General features: G+C 43.0%; 1 protein-coding gene across 4 annotated transcripts in view; it reads left to right on the plus strand.

Moving 5' to 3' along the window:
* snap91a (synaptosome associated protein 91a) overlaps nt 1–13,340 on the plus strand; it is a 35,919-nt gene that overhangs the window by 4,270 nt on the left and 18,309 nt on the right. For all 4 annotated transcript variants that reach the window (XM_026370021.1, XM_026370022.1, XM_026370024.1 and 1 more), the window contains exons 2-8: nt 7,383–7,525; nt 10,281–10,356; nt 10,888–10,990; nt 11,466–11,559; nt 11,928–12,039; nt 12,142–12,248; nt 12,335–12,376. In XM_026370021.1, the coding sequence (XP_026225806.1) occupies nt 7,383–7,525; nt 10,281–10,356; nt 10,888–10,990; nt 11,466–11,559; nt 11,928–12,039; nt 12,142–12,248; nt 12,335–12,376 (677 nt within the window). The remainder of the gene's footprint in view (nt 1–7,382; nt 7,526–10,280; nt 10,357–10,887; nt 10,991–11,465; nt 11,560–11,927; nt 12,040–12,141; nt 12,249–12,334; nt 12,377–13,340) is intronic.

Raw genomic sequence — 13,340 nt, forward strand, 5'->3', positions numbered from 1 at the left:
AGATCAGAGGGCGTGCAGGGTTTTTTGCAGCTCGGAGGGAGACAGATAGAGAAGTGGTGTAACAGGGTTTGAACGTCTGCCAACTGAAGATTGCTCTGTTTCCGAAGGCAGGAACCACTACTCCTGCTGCCTCTAATAGCCTCCTCATGTTTCCCAAACCCCTTAATCCTCTCAGTCTTAAGTGAGTTCAAACAGGTTTATAGCGTGACAGTTAATTTATAAAAATATATATGATAGGATTTACCTTTCTTGTTATTACTACATCACATAATGCTTAAACCCATACAGTGTTCATATCATGACGACCTTGTTTCTGATCAAGCTCTACAGCTGAGATTCTGTCTGTGTTTGCTGCGGTAATTGTCACCAACTCTGCTGCTGCTGCTCTAAATCTAGTCACTCCAATTAACAGTTTGTTTTAACACAGAGATGTGATTTTACTCTGCTTAGAGCAAATGTAGGAGAAGGCAGGAGGGAGGAGAGACATGAGAAACATAAACAGTGTGCTGCTGTGCTGTCGTAGCCATATCAGTCATCATCAATGCGATGCCACGTTTGAGAGGGAGACTGTCTCCTTACAAGGTGGGGGAGCGGAGGAGAGAGGGGACTATTAGTCTTGTAGTTCTCTTGTGTGTTAGTGCATGTAGTAAGTGTAAGTTACTGCCCTTCATCCCCGTCAAGGTCATTTTGTGTTAAGAGTCTGTGAAATATAGCCTAGGGCAGCACAGTTTGCACTTTAGGTGCACTGAAAGTTCACTAAAGTGCAAGTCCATGCAAATAAATTGGCCACATTGGCATCGGCATACATATAACATATTATATTTTCACATTTTATAGTGATTAAATTCATCATTTGACGATTGAGTCTAGAAGCAGTAATGTAGGGCAACACACGGCTTCCAGCCATACAGCAAAACTGACGTCACAGACAAATACTGTAAACATACTGTAAACATCTGGATTATAGCTGTCGTTACCAACAAAACATCTGTTCAGCGAGCTGGCCAGCCTGCAAATTTTGTCACCAGTTTGCCCGCGATTGTGTTTTTTAATCTCAGGTATTAGACCCGTCACATGTGTAGAAAGGTTTTCGCGGTTTCTCGGCAACAGCAACACATTCTGCTGGAGCTCTGGTGTCCGTGGACCGTTCGTCCATCAGTGCTGTGGAAACAAAGCTTGAACACGGTTTAGACAGGCTGTCTTCACTCCAGGCACCAAGAAAATATTGAAGTTAAATTACAGTTTCCTCCGAAGCAGTAGAGGTGAGACATGCTTGAAAAACGTCAGTGAAGCTGACACGTAGTAACATTTCCTAAGCACCTCCACTTGCTGTCAGGGTGGATTTCTTCACTGTTACTGCTGCTAGTTATTTTTTCAGGTTGCTTCACAGTTACAATCCAGCGTGTTAGGAATAGATTCCTAACAGAAAACATGTGACAGTTCAGCCGCCACGACAGCTCACTGCTTTCAGAATGCAGTAAGTAAAAAAAGAAGACAATAAAAACAGAAATGAATGCTACTTTAAACATAATAATAAGGCTGTTAGTACATACAGGAGAGACCATTACAGTGACCCATGTATGAAATTGATGTTAAACTCAAACAAAACATAGACTCACAAGACCTGATGAGCCAGGCTTGTGCATCACTGTGCACAGGAGGCAGACAAAAGGCTTTTACAGAGCATCCTTTGGCCTCTCTGTTCTTCAGCTGCTTCTCATACTGTATATTTCCCATTATCTTCATCATGATTCTTCCACTCCATCTTTACACCATTACTCCCACTTGCTATTACGCAAGTGCCTCACACAGAATTGCAGCGAACAGAGGAATGTAAAAGGAGGCTGGCGAGAGCGCTCGACATGGTCCGTGGTGCTGGTCTCACAGCAGGCATCCTTGAAAGCTGCAGAATGCCTCTCTAATGTCAAACACAGTGTGGGAGTTGGACGGTTCTGCCAACAGTGTGTGTCCAGATTAATGAGCAGGGACCAGGATCCTCCATACAGCTGCCACTGACCATTATCTGCTCTAAATCTCAGCAGCCTGTTTAAATTGATTTATTTCTTCTTACTTGATACCTCCCACCTCTTTCCATGGCTCTGAGTCCTCCTTCTGATGTTCTCCACAGGGTCACAGTGGGTTTTGGCCTGTGAGTCTAAGGATAAGTCATAAATAAGTGAGCACACTTGTATCTGTGGGAGGATTTCTGTGTTTAAACGGGCAGTTTAAGGGTAAAGAGGGATACACTGTACCGTACAGTGTAGAAAAGCAGCAGCAACATGAGCAGCTCAAATAAGGAGGGGCTATTTCTATACCCAGGCTGAATATCGATAATGTAACGGGGGGGTTGGGTTTCCTGTTGTTTTATTACTCTCACTGACTGCTAAGTTTTGCCTCAGGACCCAATTTAGCAATAACAAAAGGAAGGGATGTCAGACTGATGATGCCCAGCAAGAAGCCACCTTGGCTCAAACATGAGCGTGACTTTTGTCTGAGTTAGCATCAATAGGAAGCTGATATGGGGCCGTAATTAGAGAACTATTGATCGGTGAACACAGCGGGCACAATCAGATCTGTTCACTCGAGCAAAGATTTATTGAATGTCTGATTTGGTTCTTTGTTGAATGATGAGCAACGATGCACAAAGTCTGCCTGCAGACCAACAAACAGAAATCTATTTGCTACTCAGGTGCTGAATAATCAAAGATTCAAGGGAGCAGAGTTTGGAACAGTTTCACTAACCACCTGGTGCTGTAAATGCTGTGGTGGACAGGGGTCAGCATGGCCTGCGGCTACGCAGCCCCATACACACAAAGGTAGGGTTGCATGGTGTGTTCTGATGCCCGGCTAACCCCCCATACACAGTAACATTTAAAAGAGAAGGCGGGTTAAATGTTGCCACTGATCAGTCTACAGTATAATGGTGGATTCATGCCATATTACCTGTAGTTATGACCAGCATGGTGGGAAAACCCTTCAGCTTCTGACTTATAATTTAGATATCATGAACGTCTGATACCAATTACATCTTCAACGCTGGTGCAAACCGTCTAAATGCACTGTTGCTGGCAGTTACATCATGGTGCGGTGCAGGCTTGCATGTATGCTTCCAAATTGTTTGGTATGTTTGGTAGTTGGTCTTCAGTTGTACTCACTCACAGCTCCTTTGATATCAGTTTCAATCTGGATTTTGTGTAGTAGCCTGATAAAATAAAGGAAGATAATGCTTTATATTTCACATCAGACTCTACTCTCTTCTTCTTACACCTTATACTAACTGAATGAACGTGAGCTTTTCTGCCACGACACAACAAAGCAAACAGCGGCGTCTGAGTGAAACGTCACGAAGAGCCGACGTGCCTGTACGGCGGCAGCGCTGCTATCTGTGTCTCGCAGCAGTAACCGCCGCACTGTGTGGGACGCAAGCTTATTCCTCAGATGTCACGTCCAACCTCCGTAGCGTCTGCATCCCCGTGGCTTCCTCTTTGTTTGGCTGCCACACCGCATTGGTGCTACGCTATGCTGGGACACATTGCATTCTGGGTATCTTCTTCTTTTTTTTTTTTTTTTTCTTCCACTGTTTGTTGCTTGAGGGTGAGAGTTGCTATAAATAAACACTGTGCTTTCATGGTCCATTCATGTGTAGCTCAACAAGGGATCACTCATGCAGCATGGCCTGTATGATACTCTGCACTCTTACATAAATAAATCGCTTGCTGAACACACTGAACCTGGTGTTTTGAACAATATCTGTGAAATGTGAGAATAAATATAAGATTCAATGTTAAAATCACTTTGGAATCTCTCAGCAGAAGAAAGCTCGGTATGACTCACATACATCTGGCTTTGGCTCTGTGGCCCCCATCTGTCTGCTGTTGTGGGAGTTTGCACCTTTGGAAATGATTTAAAAGGAATTTAACTGAATCCTTGATGCTACTACAAATATGAGAGCCTGTTGCCTAGGAAACCACCTTGGCATGTCTCCGGTAGCGCTTATTGGTATATCCATCTCTGAAAAGCCATGAGGAGGATGTTAACGTGTGTGTCCTCCAGTCCCGCAGTGTATGCAGTCGTGCTCACACACGGTGGCTTTGATATCAGTTCCACTTATTGATGAGCGGTAGTTGAAACTGGAGTCAGTTACCCTACATGTTGGATGTGGCCGCCACTGCAGGGCTTCCTCATGGTGTTCGGTGACAGCTATCTGTCAATGTGCAGGTCAATAGAGCAAACGAGTCCAGAGTGGGAAAGTAGAGGATCTTAATCAATAACAGACCGCTGGGTCACGTGCTATAAAAAGTCTGTCCTTTTTGTTTGTTTTGGTGTGTGTCACTTTGTTATCATATCATGCTCATCTGTCCTGTAATCTTTTATTTCTATGTTATTTCCAATTAGTAAGTGTTAGCATGTTAGCGCACTAATCTAGGAGGAGGAGTGCAATCTAAAATACTGCATGCTGTGTTCACTCTGTAGCATTAAAGAGATCCTACATCCCAGTGACAGCTTGTAACATGGCATCGTTTTGTGGCTTGTGGAACTGTTAGTTTTTTAGTTTTTACGTAGAACAGACGAGGCTGCATATTGCACATAAATGTCTACTTTTGATGCTTATCAGACAGAATGCTGCTGATTCATCCAGCCGATCTCTTTCTTGCTCACTCTACTGCAAAATGACGGCTCAGGTGCTGTGGCTGCCTAAAATAGAGCAAGGGGACTATAAGTGCCTGTGGATGCATGTGTGTATGTGTGTGTGTGTGTGTGTACAGTATAATATAGTAGAATGGTGTAGGGGCTATTGTTCTCATGTTGTGAATAACCTTGTGTAACATCTAGAAATTCTCCAGGCTTGAAATCAAGGGCATGTTCTGTATGTTGTCACAGGGGAATTAAAACATTTCATAAGAACCACAGTAGCAGCGATGGTTTGCCTCGGGCTCACCTGGTAGTGTACAAACCTGGTACAGGGACTATTTTTAACATCAGCTATTGTATATCTTTGTGCCACACTGTGTAAAGTACAATGTGTAGGTATAGAGTAGAAGCTGCTGATCTTCCTGACTACTGTTTGTTTAACTGATGATACAAATATGTACATAAGACACACAAATAACCAGCAGTGAAGCTACCACGGTGGACAGTAAATGTGTGCAGATGTGCCACCACAAGCAGTGCTGCAGACTGAAATCTACACTAGTGTTGTTGAACATTGGTGATTGTGCAGATGCTGTTTGTAATTTGTGCACCTGAGTGTGTGTTTAGAGAGGCAGCGATCAAGTACAGTACAATGTATGTGCTTCAGTTCACTGTATGTTGCAGGACGCCATTTATGGAATAGGAAGTGTGCAAGTAATTGTTAGTCAGCGTGACTATCTGTGTGCTAGCGCTCCACAAGGACTACAAATCCAGCTGCCTTATACTCCCTCCCTCTCTCCCTCCCTCTCTCCCTCCCTCTCTCCCTCCCTCTCTCTCTCTCTCTCTCTTACTTACTCACACTTACACATATGAATAATTGAGAAGGAAGGTGGGGGGGGGGGGGGGGGGGGGGGGGAGAGATGGTGAGTCAGGAGTTCCTGTTCAGCATCTCAATCACAACTGGGACACTGCCTGTTTTCTCTGTCACGATCAGGATTTACTGCGTGCAGAAATCAGATTGAGATGCATTTTGTCAACTCGACTAATGTCGGTTCACTTTTGGACCCATTAGTGATTCAGTGGATGGTGATGTCATGAAAGATTTGATCCATACAATAGAATTCATTTGTATACATTTGTGTATTGTGATGAAGTGAACCACTGCAGTGCAGAAATAAGTGGTGACCAATTCTAATCTTTAACAGTAAATCGGAGACAACTACTCACGAAGATATTACTGTAGGTGGTTGTGGTTTTTGCATTTGTCTCGCTTCTGCATTTGTAAAATCACCGACGCTCACAGTGAGAGTTAAAGAAACAGACACGTAGAGAGTGAGACTGTCAGACAGAGACGGAGAGAGGAAAGGCGTGGGATGATGCAGGTTGCTGACTCATCAGCCCTGTAGGGATTATCCTCACACGGTGTGTGTGTGTGTGGATGCGTGTGTATGTGTATTACAAAATGATGAAAGCAGGATAGAGGAAGGAAAAGAGCCAGTGGGCTAGTAGAATGACTGTCAAAGCAAAGTGACCTCTACTGCAGTTTTTCATCAAATGCAAAAACATCATGCAGTGTAAAATCGGACATGTTGAACTTAAATTACACAGACGCCCTGCTGGGCGGAGTGTTTGCTGGTTGCCTCGTGGTGGCATCAAGTCAAGGAATAAGTCACTTGGTTAATTAAGACATACTGTGACCTGACACCTTCTACTGTCTAACAGTATAGATTAGATTGTTGTCCTTTGTTATCTTTAGCAGAAAGCTCTATGTTTGAGGTGTACCACCTGTGAGCTGTGTTAGAATTTACTCTGTATTAAGCCAGGAAGGAAAAGTCAATAGACACGTCAGACCTGTCTGCTGGCAGTAATTGTTCAGACATGGATATGACACTTATTAATGAATCACAGGACTCAATAGGAGTCACTCTGCATCTGCCCTGCTCTGCTAAATCAAAGCTTTTAAAGTGATGGCGGTCACGTTGCTCTCTCCATACAGTATGCGTTATCATATCAGCATCTGATGAAAGAAAGTTAAGAAAGGCGCACACCTGTGTGTAAGGTCCCGCATTTCTCACTGCATGAGTAGCCAGGAGAAAAATGTCCAAGGAACTCGCTCCAGGTGACATCATGAGACGTGAAGACAACACAGTGTGACTCCAAGACAGGTCTTTGACTGTCCTTTAGTGGTCCAGCAAAAACCCAGACTTAAACATCAAATGAAATATTGAGGTGTTACAGAGGCCAACATTTCTGCCTGATTGTGATCTGTAGAACTCAAAGTCCAATTCATGCCGCAGCCCTGTCTTCCTCTTTCTCTTTGCAATCCTCTGTCTCCCTCTGCTTTGGAATATTCCACTCTTCCCTCATGCTTGTGCCGGTATTACTGAGTGGCTGCAGGGACGAACAAAGCAGCAGCTAGCGTGACTCACACCATGCAGTGGTGGCATAACGTGTGAAGTACTTCTAGATCTAAATATGTTTCGTTAAGATGGCACCTTCCTGAGGCAATGTTCTCTATAGGAACGCGCTCCTCTTGCTTGCCCAGCTAAGTCTGCTACTTACTAATGGATATTTGATTGAACCCCTGAATACCTCATCTCATTTGCAGCCCAGTACTATTGCGGTGCATTTCTTCTATCACCCTCCCATGTGTCCTGAGCATCCCTGCAGTCTGTACCTGTGCTGTGCTGAGTGTCTCCCCTGTTCTTATCATCTGACCTCTTGTTCCTTGTCTTCTTTGTGTTTGTCAGACCTGATCCAGGCCACCCAGGAGACCAATGTGAACGTCCCCCAGATGGCTGACACACTGATGGAAAGAGTCGGCAATGCCAGCTGGGTGGTGGTTTTCAAAGCCCTGATCACCACACACCACCTCATGGTGAATGGCAACGAGGTGAGCTTATTACACACACACCTTACCCATAGTGACTACATACTGTACGTATGTTGCTTGCTGGTTTTAAGGGCTGGTAACAAACTGTCAGAGGACTCTTTCTGTCTTTAGCAAGCTACTCCATCCCAATTGGTCCACTGGCTGTTGTAGTGTGGGCATAGAAGCCTGGTCGTTCTGGGAAGTTGTCAGATATAAAGCAGGGTACTGGTGGACAAGGTCCAATGTATTCAGTCAACTCAGCTGTGTCTAAGCAGCTAGTCAGACACACAAGACCCAAGGTAGACACACAAACACCTGCTCAAATAGCTGCAGAACAGATGCCTTCTACGCATGTAGGGATTTGCACACCTATTAGTTTGGATCTGTGTTCATTCAGCCATGTTATGAGTCTAAAAGGGTGGAAACAGCTTATCAGCACAATAATATGATATGATATGAATAAAAGTTAACCAATAAAAATCAGACATTGCTTTTGAGTTGTGGTTAAACAGAAGAAAATCATATGTTACTTGTGTAATGTTAACATTTATCACTTTTAAAGATGAATCCACAGTGAATTATCATCCTGCTGTTACCTCTGGTTCTTACAGGTAATTGTTTTAGTTTGAAAACCAAAGCAGTCTTGGCACTTTTACAAGCATTTCCCTATAGAGCAGTCATCTACAGTAGATCAGATATTAGATGAAAAGCCTAATGCTCAGCAATAAAAGAAAGACAAAGTTAGTGACTGGTGTACAGTACATACAGTAGGTGCTACAAAGCACACATTTGTCTTGGGAGATGATACAGTAGTACCCAAAAACAGATCTAAAGGACAGTTAATATCAGGCTTACGACTCAAATTTAATGGCAGCTTCATGTCTGTTGGATGTTTTCAGTCACTAGGGTCTTTATGCTCACACATTTACCATAACAACTTTATATACTATAAGGTCATAGCATGTCAGCCATGTGCTTACAACACCTTATAAATAATGTAGGTTTAATATATTTTTGACAGTGAACGTGTGCTCATAAACACAAGACTGGCTCCTCTGTGTAAAATTCATGTTTTCAAAGTAAGTTCTGACTCTCCCTGAAAATTGAGGTGAATCAGAGCACCACTAAAAATGACTTGGCTCAATATAGATTAATAGGGTGAATAATAGCCGTAATAGATTTGCAGAGGACATAGTGAACGTTACAAAACAAAGATACAGGTATTTTACAATAGAGTTCAACTTTGCCAGACACCAAACTGTGCTCTTTAAAATTCCACTTCAGCCATGGAATTAGCAAAGGGACTGACATTGTGGTTTGTGGTCCTGACCCTCTGACCCAGTTTATGTCCTGACCACAGAAGAAAGCCTCTGAATGGGCAACAGGGGATAACTCAGAGAGATAAACAGATGTAGTGTTAGTGCCCGCTGAATTGGCTGAGCTGTTACAGAATTGTAGATAACAGAAGAAATGCAACGTGGTCTGAAATAATCCATATAGCAGAGGAAGAGAGAATATACTGTGGATGATGAAAGAACAGACCATCAGCTCAATTTCTTATTCAATCACTTTCCATACCATGCTTTTCCTCCTGTATGTGTGTGGGCAGTTTCCCAGTATGCACCGAATAGCAAACAAGAAACAAGAAAGTTACCATGGGCCACAGTGGGATACCCTTCATACACACACCACACATACACGCTACACTGATAAGCTCTTACGTTTTTGAGGCACGTGATAAGGTTTTGTTTCTACGTTTGTGCTGTCAGTGTGATAGGGATACAAAGCTCAAGACACGTGCTCAGTGTTTGTGAGCCGTACAACAATGTTACAGAGGCCACTGTTAAGTGTAAAGTATCTCTTGTCGCCAGAGTCGTGTTTGTCGTAGCTGCTGCAGGAGAGGGAACGGCTGATGGAGCTGATGTGTAGCTCAACCAATTGTTCAGGGAGGGTCTTTCATTCATCACCTCCCCTCACTTTATTATGCTCTGCTTTGTGGAAATTGAGCCAATAAATAAGCATTAGCAGTGTTTGTGTGTGTGTGTGTGTGTGTGTGTGTGTGTGTGTGTGTGTGTGTGGCATACTTTTACGTCCCTGTGTGAGGACGCTTTATCTTTCAGGGCTGCAGACGGAGCCTATTTGTCTTTATTAAGCTCTATTTCCTGGTGCTCCCCATGTGACTAGCTCATATTCACGCCGCCCCCCTCTCTGGATTTCTCTCTAATTAATAATATACACACATATGCACTACAGTACTGGTCAAGAGATGGACTCATATAGTAATCACCATGTTTTTCATGAAAAGATACATCAGACATACTTCCTCAGCTGTGTTACCATCACTGCAAAAGGGTTTTCTAATGATCATTCACCTTTTAAGATGAACAAACTCATATTAGCAAACACAACGGCCTACTGGAAGACAGTACCACTGTTTGCTCAAGACGTACATTTATGTGAAAATTTCTTTATAAAAACTGCTGGTACCATATACAACGTGTTATATAATCAGCTTTTCATTCAACATGGTCATTTCTATGTGACTCTTAACATTTCATTAAACATTTCTGGTATTTCTGGTCCTCTCCAATCCATTTAGAGTAGAGAGTTTTGTTCACTCTGTCTAAGGTCACTGAAGCTGTTTCATTGTATTGTATTGTAACACCACAATGTTTCAGATCTGAAACTATGATTTTATTTACAACAACATTGCCAAATCCATTTTTATGGATTGTCTGACAGACAACTAAACTCCATGTGTCTGTCCTCTCCCTAGAGATTCTTGCAGTTCCTGGCATCTAGAAACACCTTGTTCAACCTGAGCAACTTCCTGGACAAGACCGGCTCCCACGGTGTGTAACTTCTTACTTCTTCCTACACACAGGAAGGAAAGAAATGTAGCTTTTTTCACTTGCTCATTCTTTCACCCCTTTCATTTTGGCTGCCAAGCCTTTATTTCTGTCTCCCTCTTTCTACATGGGTTTGTACTGTACAAGCTTGAATGTTAAAACCGACCTGACCACTCCTCCAACTACTGTTCCCCTCCGCCACGGTTTTCCTAATCCCTGATCCCCTCAATTAGACGCATCTCCATGGAAATTAATGTAGTCTCCCATGGTGATAAACACTGGGTTCAGGCCTGTTGTCAAGGACATTTTGTCTACTGCAGCTGGAATATCTGCAGTGTTTAGAAGGCAGCAGCATTTTGAAGTTGCACATCAGATTAGGATCAAGATCGATTTTCTTTTTACCTTTGGACAGAGCCAGACTAGCTTCCTCCATTTGCAAAACAAAGCTCACCTCTAGCATCTTGTTATTAATTCGATTTTTTTTTTCTTTTAAAAACTTAGAGTTTCACATTTTCACTTGTGTGTTCTCCACAGGCTACGACATGTCCACATTTATCAGACGCTACAGCCGCTATCTCAACGAGAAGGCCTTTGCCTACAGACAGATGTCATTTGACTTTGGCCGAGTCAAAAAAGGGTATATGTCACACTTCTCATGACACCGCCTTGCTGCTTCACTATTTGATATTTGTTTGTTAGTGCCAGGAGTTGGTTACCTCCAGTCCGGCAGTAAGCCAGATCCAGTGCTTTAGGCAGAGATGAGTTCAGTGTGAGTTATTACCCATGCTCACAGAGCGGATAGCTCTGTTTAACTGGCAGGCACATGGGTCCTCTGGCTACACGGGCTAGTATTGGAAAATCCAGACACTGACTACACAGACACAGTGGTGGACCTACCTGTGACAGGTGCTCATGTGTGAGACAGACAGTATGTATGTCCGACTGTGTCTCAGCTCTGGATTCATTACAGTGGTTACTGGAGCAGATACACGAAGCTGTTCCTCATTATTAAATATCATTTACTATTTTCATTCTTTACAAGCTTAACATTTATTTCCACTTGATTTCCTCATTCTTTGCCTCTTTCTCCCTCTGTATTCCTTCTGTCCCAGAGCTGACGGCGCGATGAGAACCATGACGGTAGAGAAGCTGTTGAAAGGAATGCACACGCTGCAGAGCCAGATCGACGCACTGCTGGATTTCGATGTGAGTGCCACTCATTAATAGAGAACTAAGTCCCTGTTAACAAGGTTACTGATTTTGCTGGGGGATAAATAAACAAATCGGAGAAAAAAAAGCTTAACTGAGCTTAGTGTTGTAGCAGATGAATAATAACATGTAGTGCGGTGCACTTTGACACATAGGATCTCTGTAGGGGGGCTTTCTGTAACTGAAACAATCACCAGTGTATATATAACTGTACACTAACTATGGATGCTAACCTGTTCTCATACATCACCTTATGGCATCCACCTATAACAGTACTTTCCCTTTTTATTAAATGTGTTTCTTTATGTTCCATTTCTTCATCTTCAAGATCCCCTCTACCTCTTGACTTTTATTTCTGTGCACAGGTGCATGCACAGGAACTGAACAACGGCGTGATAAACGCCTGCTTTCTCCTGCTCTTCAAAGATCTGATCAAGTTATACGCTTGCTACAGTGACGGCATCATTAACCTGTTAGGTAGAGTCTCTCCTTTCAATTTGTCTCATGATTAACTTGATAATCAGTAAACATGTGCTAAAAATAAAGATTTGTCTTTTATGCTGCGTTTTTTTTGTCTAGAAAAATTTTTTAGTATGAAGAGAAGTCAGTGTAAAGACGGTCTGGAGATCTACAAAAGATTCCTGACACGAATGACTCGGGTTTCTGAATTCTTCAAAATCGCTGAGGTAACCCTGCAGAGCACATGGTATCACTGTGAAGTATTGTAGCTCAGTCATTTGCCTCTTAATAATCACCTCTTCCTCTTTTACAGCAAGTGGGAATAGACAAAAATGACATACCTGAACTGACTCAGGTGAGGCCGACATAGGCTGTTTCTTACCTTTATTATTATAAGTTCATTATTGTGGTTGGATCCTTAAGGCCACGTACTAACAGAGCATGTGAGCGCTGTGTTTCTTCTAATTGTCTTGCATGTAATGTGACAACTAAACCTCTGTTTTTTATCCACTCATAATAATTAGACATTCAGAAACAGCCAGGCCATGTCCATTCATGAAAATAGGAAGCATATCCCACTGTACCCCCATGTGCACCACTTCCATCCTCCATACCATCAGTGAGCTTTAGTTCTTTGGTGATTGATGCCCCACCCCCCTTCTCTTTTCACTTCCAGAGATGCAGATTGATCATTGAGGCTGAGAGTGTGAGTAGTGAGTAGTGCACAGAGCTAGCTGTGAGTAGCAAAAAAAAAAAAAAAGTGTAGGGAAGGTCAACAGTTGAACTTTCTTCGAGTGCACTGAATTGAAGCACACTGCACAGCAAGTGCACACCCAGCAGACAGACTTCCACTGCTCTGATGAAGTGGGACGATGTGACTGGAGGGGCCGACTGGATAAGCTGTGATATGCTGAGCAATGCTGCTGAGCAGGCGGCTGTTTCTGCTGCTAAAACCTGAGCTAAACATAGTTTAAGTTCAGCAAATGGGTAAAAAAAAAACAAAAAAACAGCAGCATCTTCTCCTGGAATTGTGCTAAAGAGTTTCCATGACAGCTTCAGTCCTAAAATGATTTTATTCTCCTCATTTTTGGGTCACTAAGAAATATAAACCTGATTTCTCCACTGGTTCTGGGAAGAGTTACACACTTAGAAACTCTGTTGTATTGTGGAAACTCTATAGCTGAAGTTGGACCTTTAGTCGTGGCATTGAGTATGACTTGCATGAAGTGCATGCTGCTGGTTAAAAGCTGGTCCAGTGGTGCTTTTCGTTGGCAGCTGGACTTTCTTGAAGGTGTTCCGCCTCCGATCTGAAAGGCTGC

Source organism: Anabas testudineus, chromosome 16 (assembly GCF_900324465.2).
Source record: "Anabas testudineus chromosome 16, fAnaTes1.2, whole genome shotgun sequence".
NCBI classification, from domain to species: domain Eukaryota; kingdom Metazoa; phylum Chordata; class Actinopteri; order Anabantiformes; family Anabantidae; genus Anabas; species Anabas testudineus.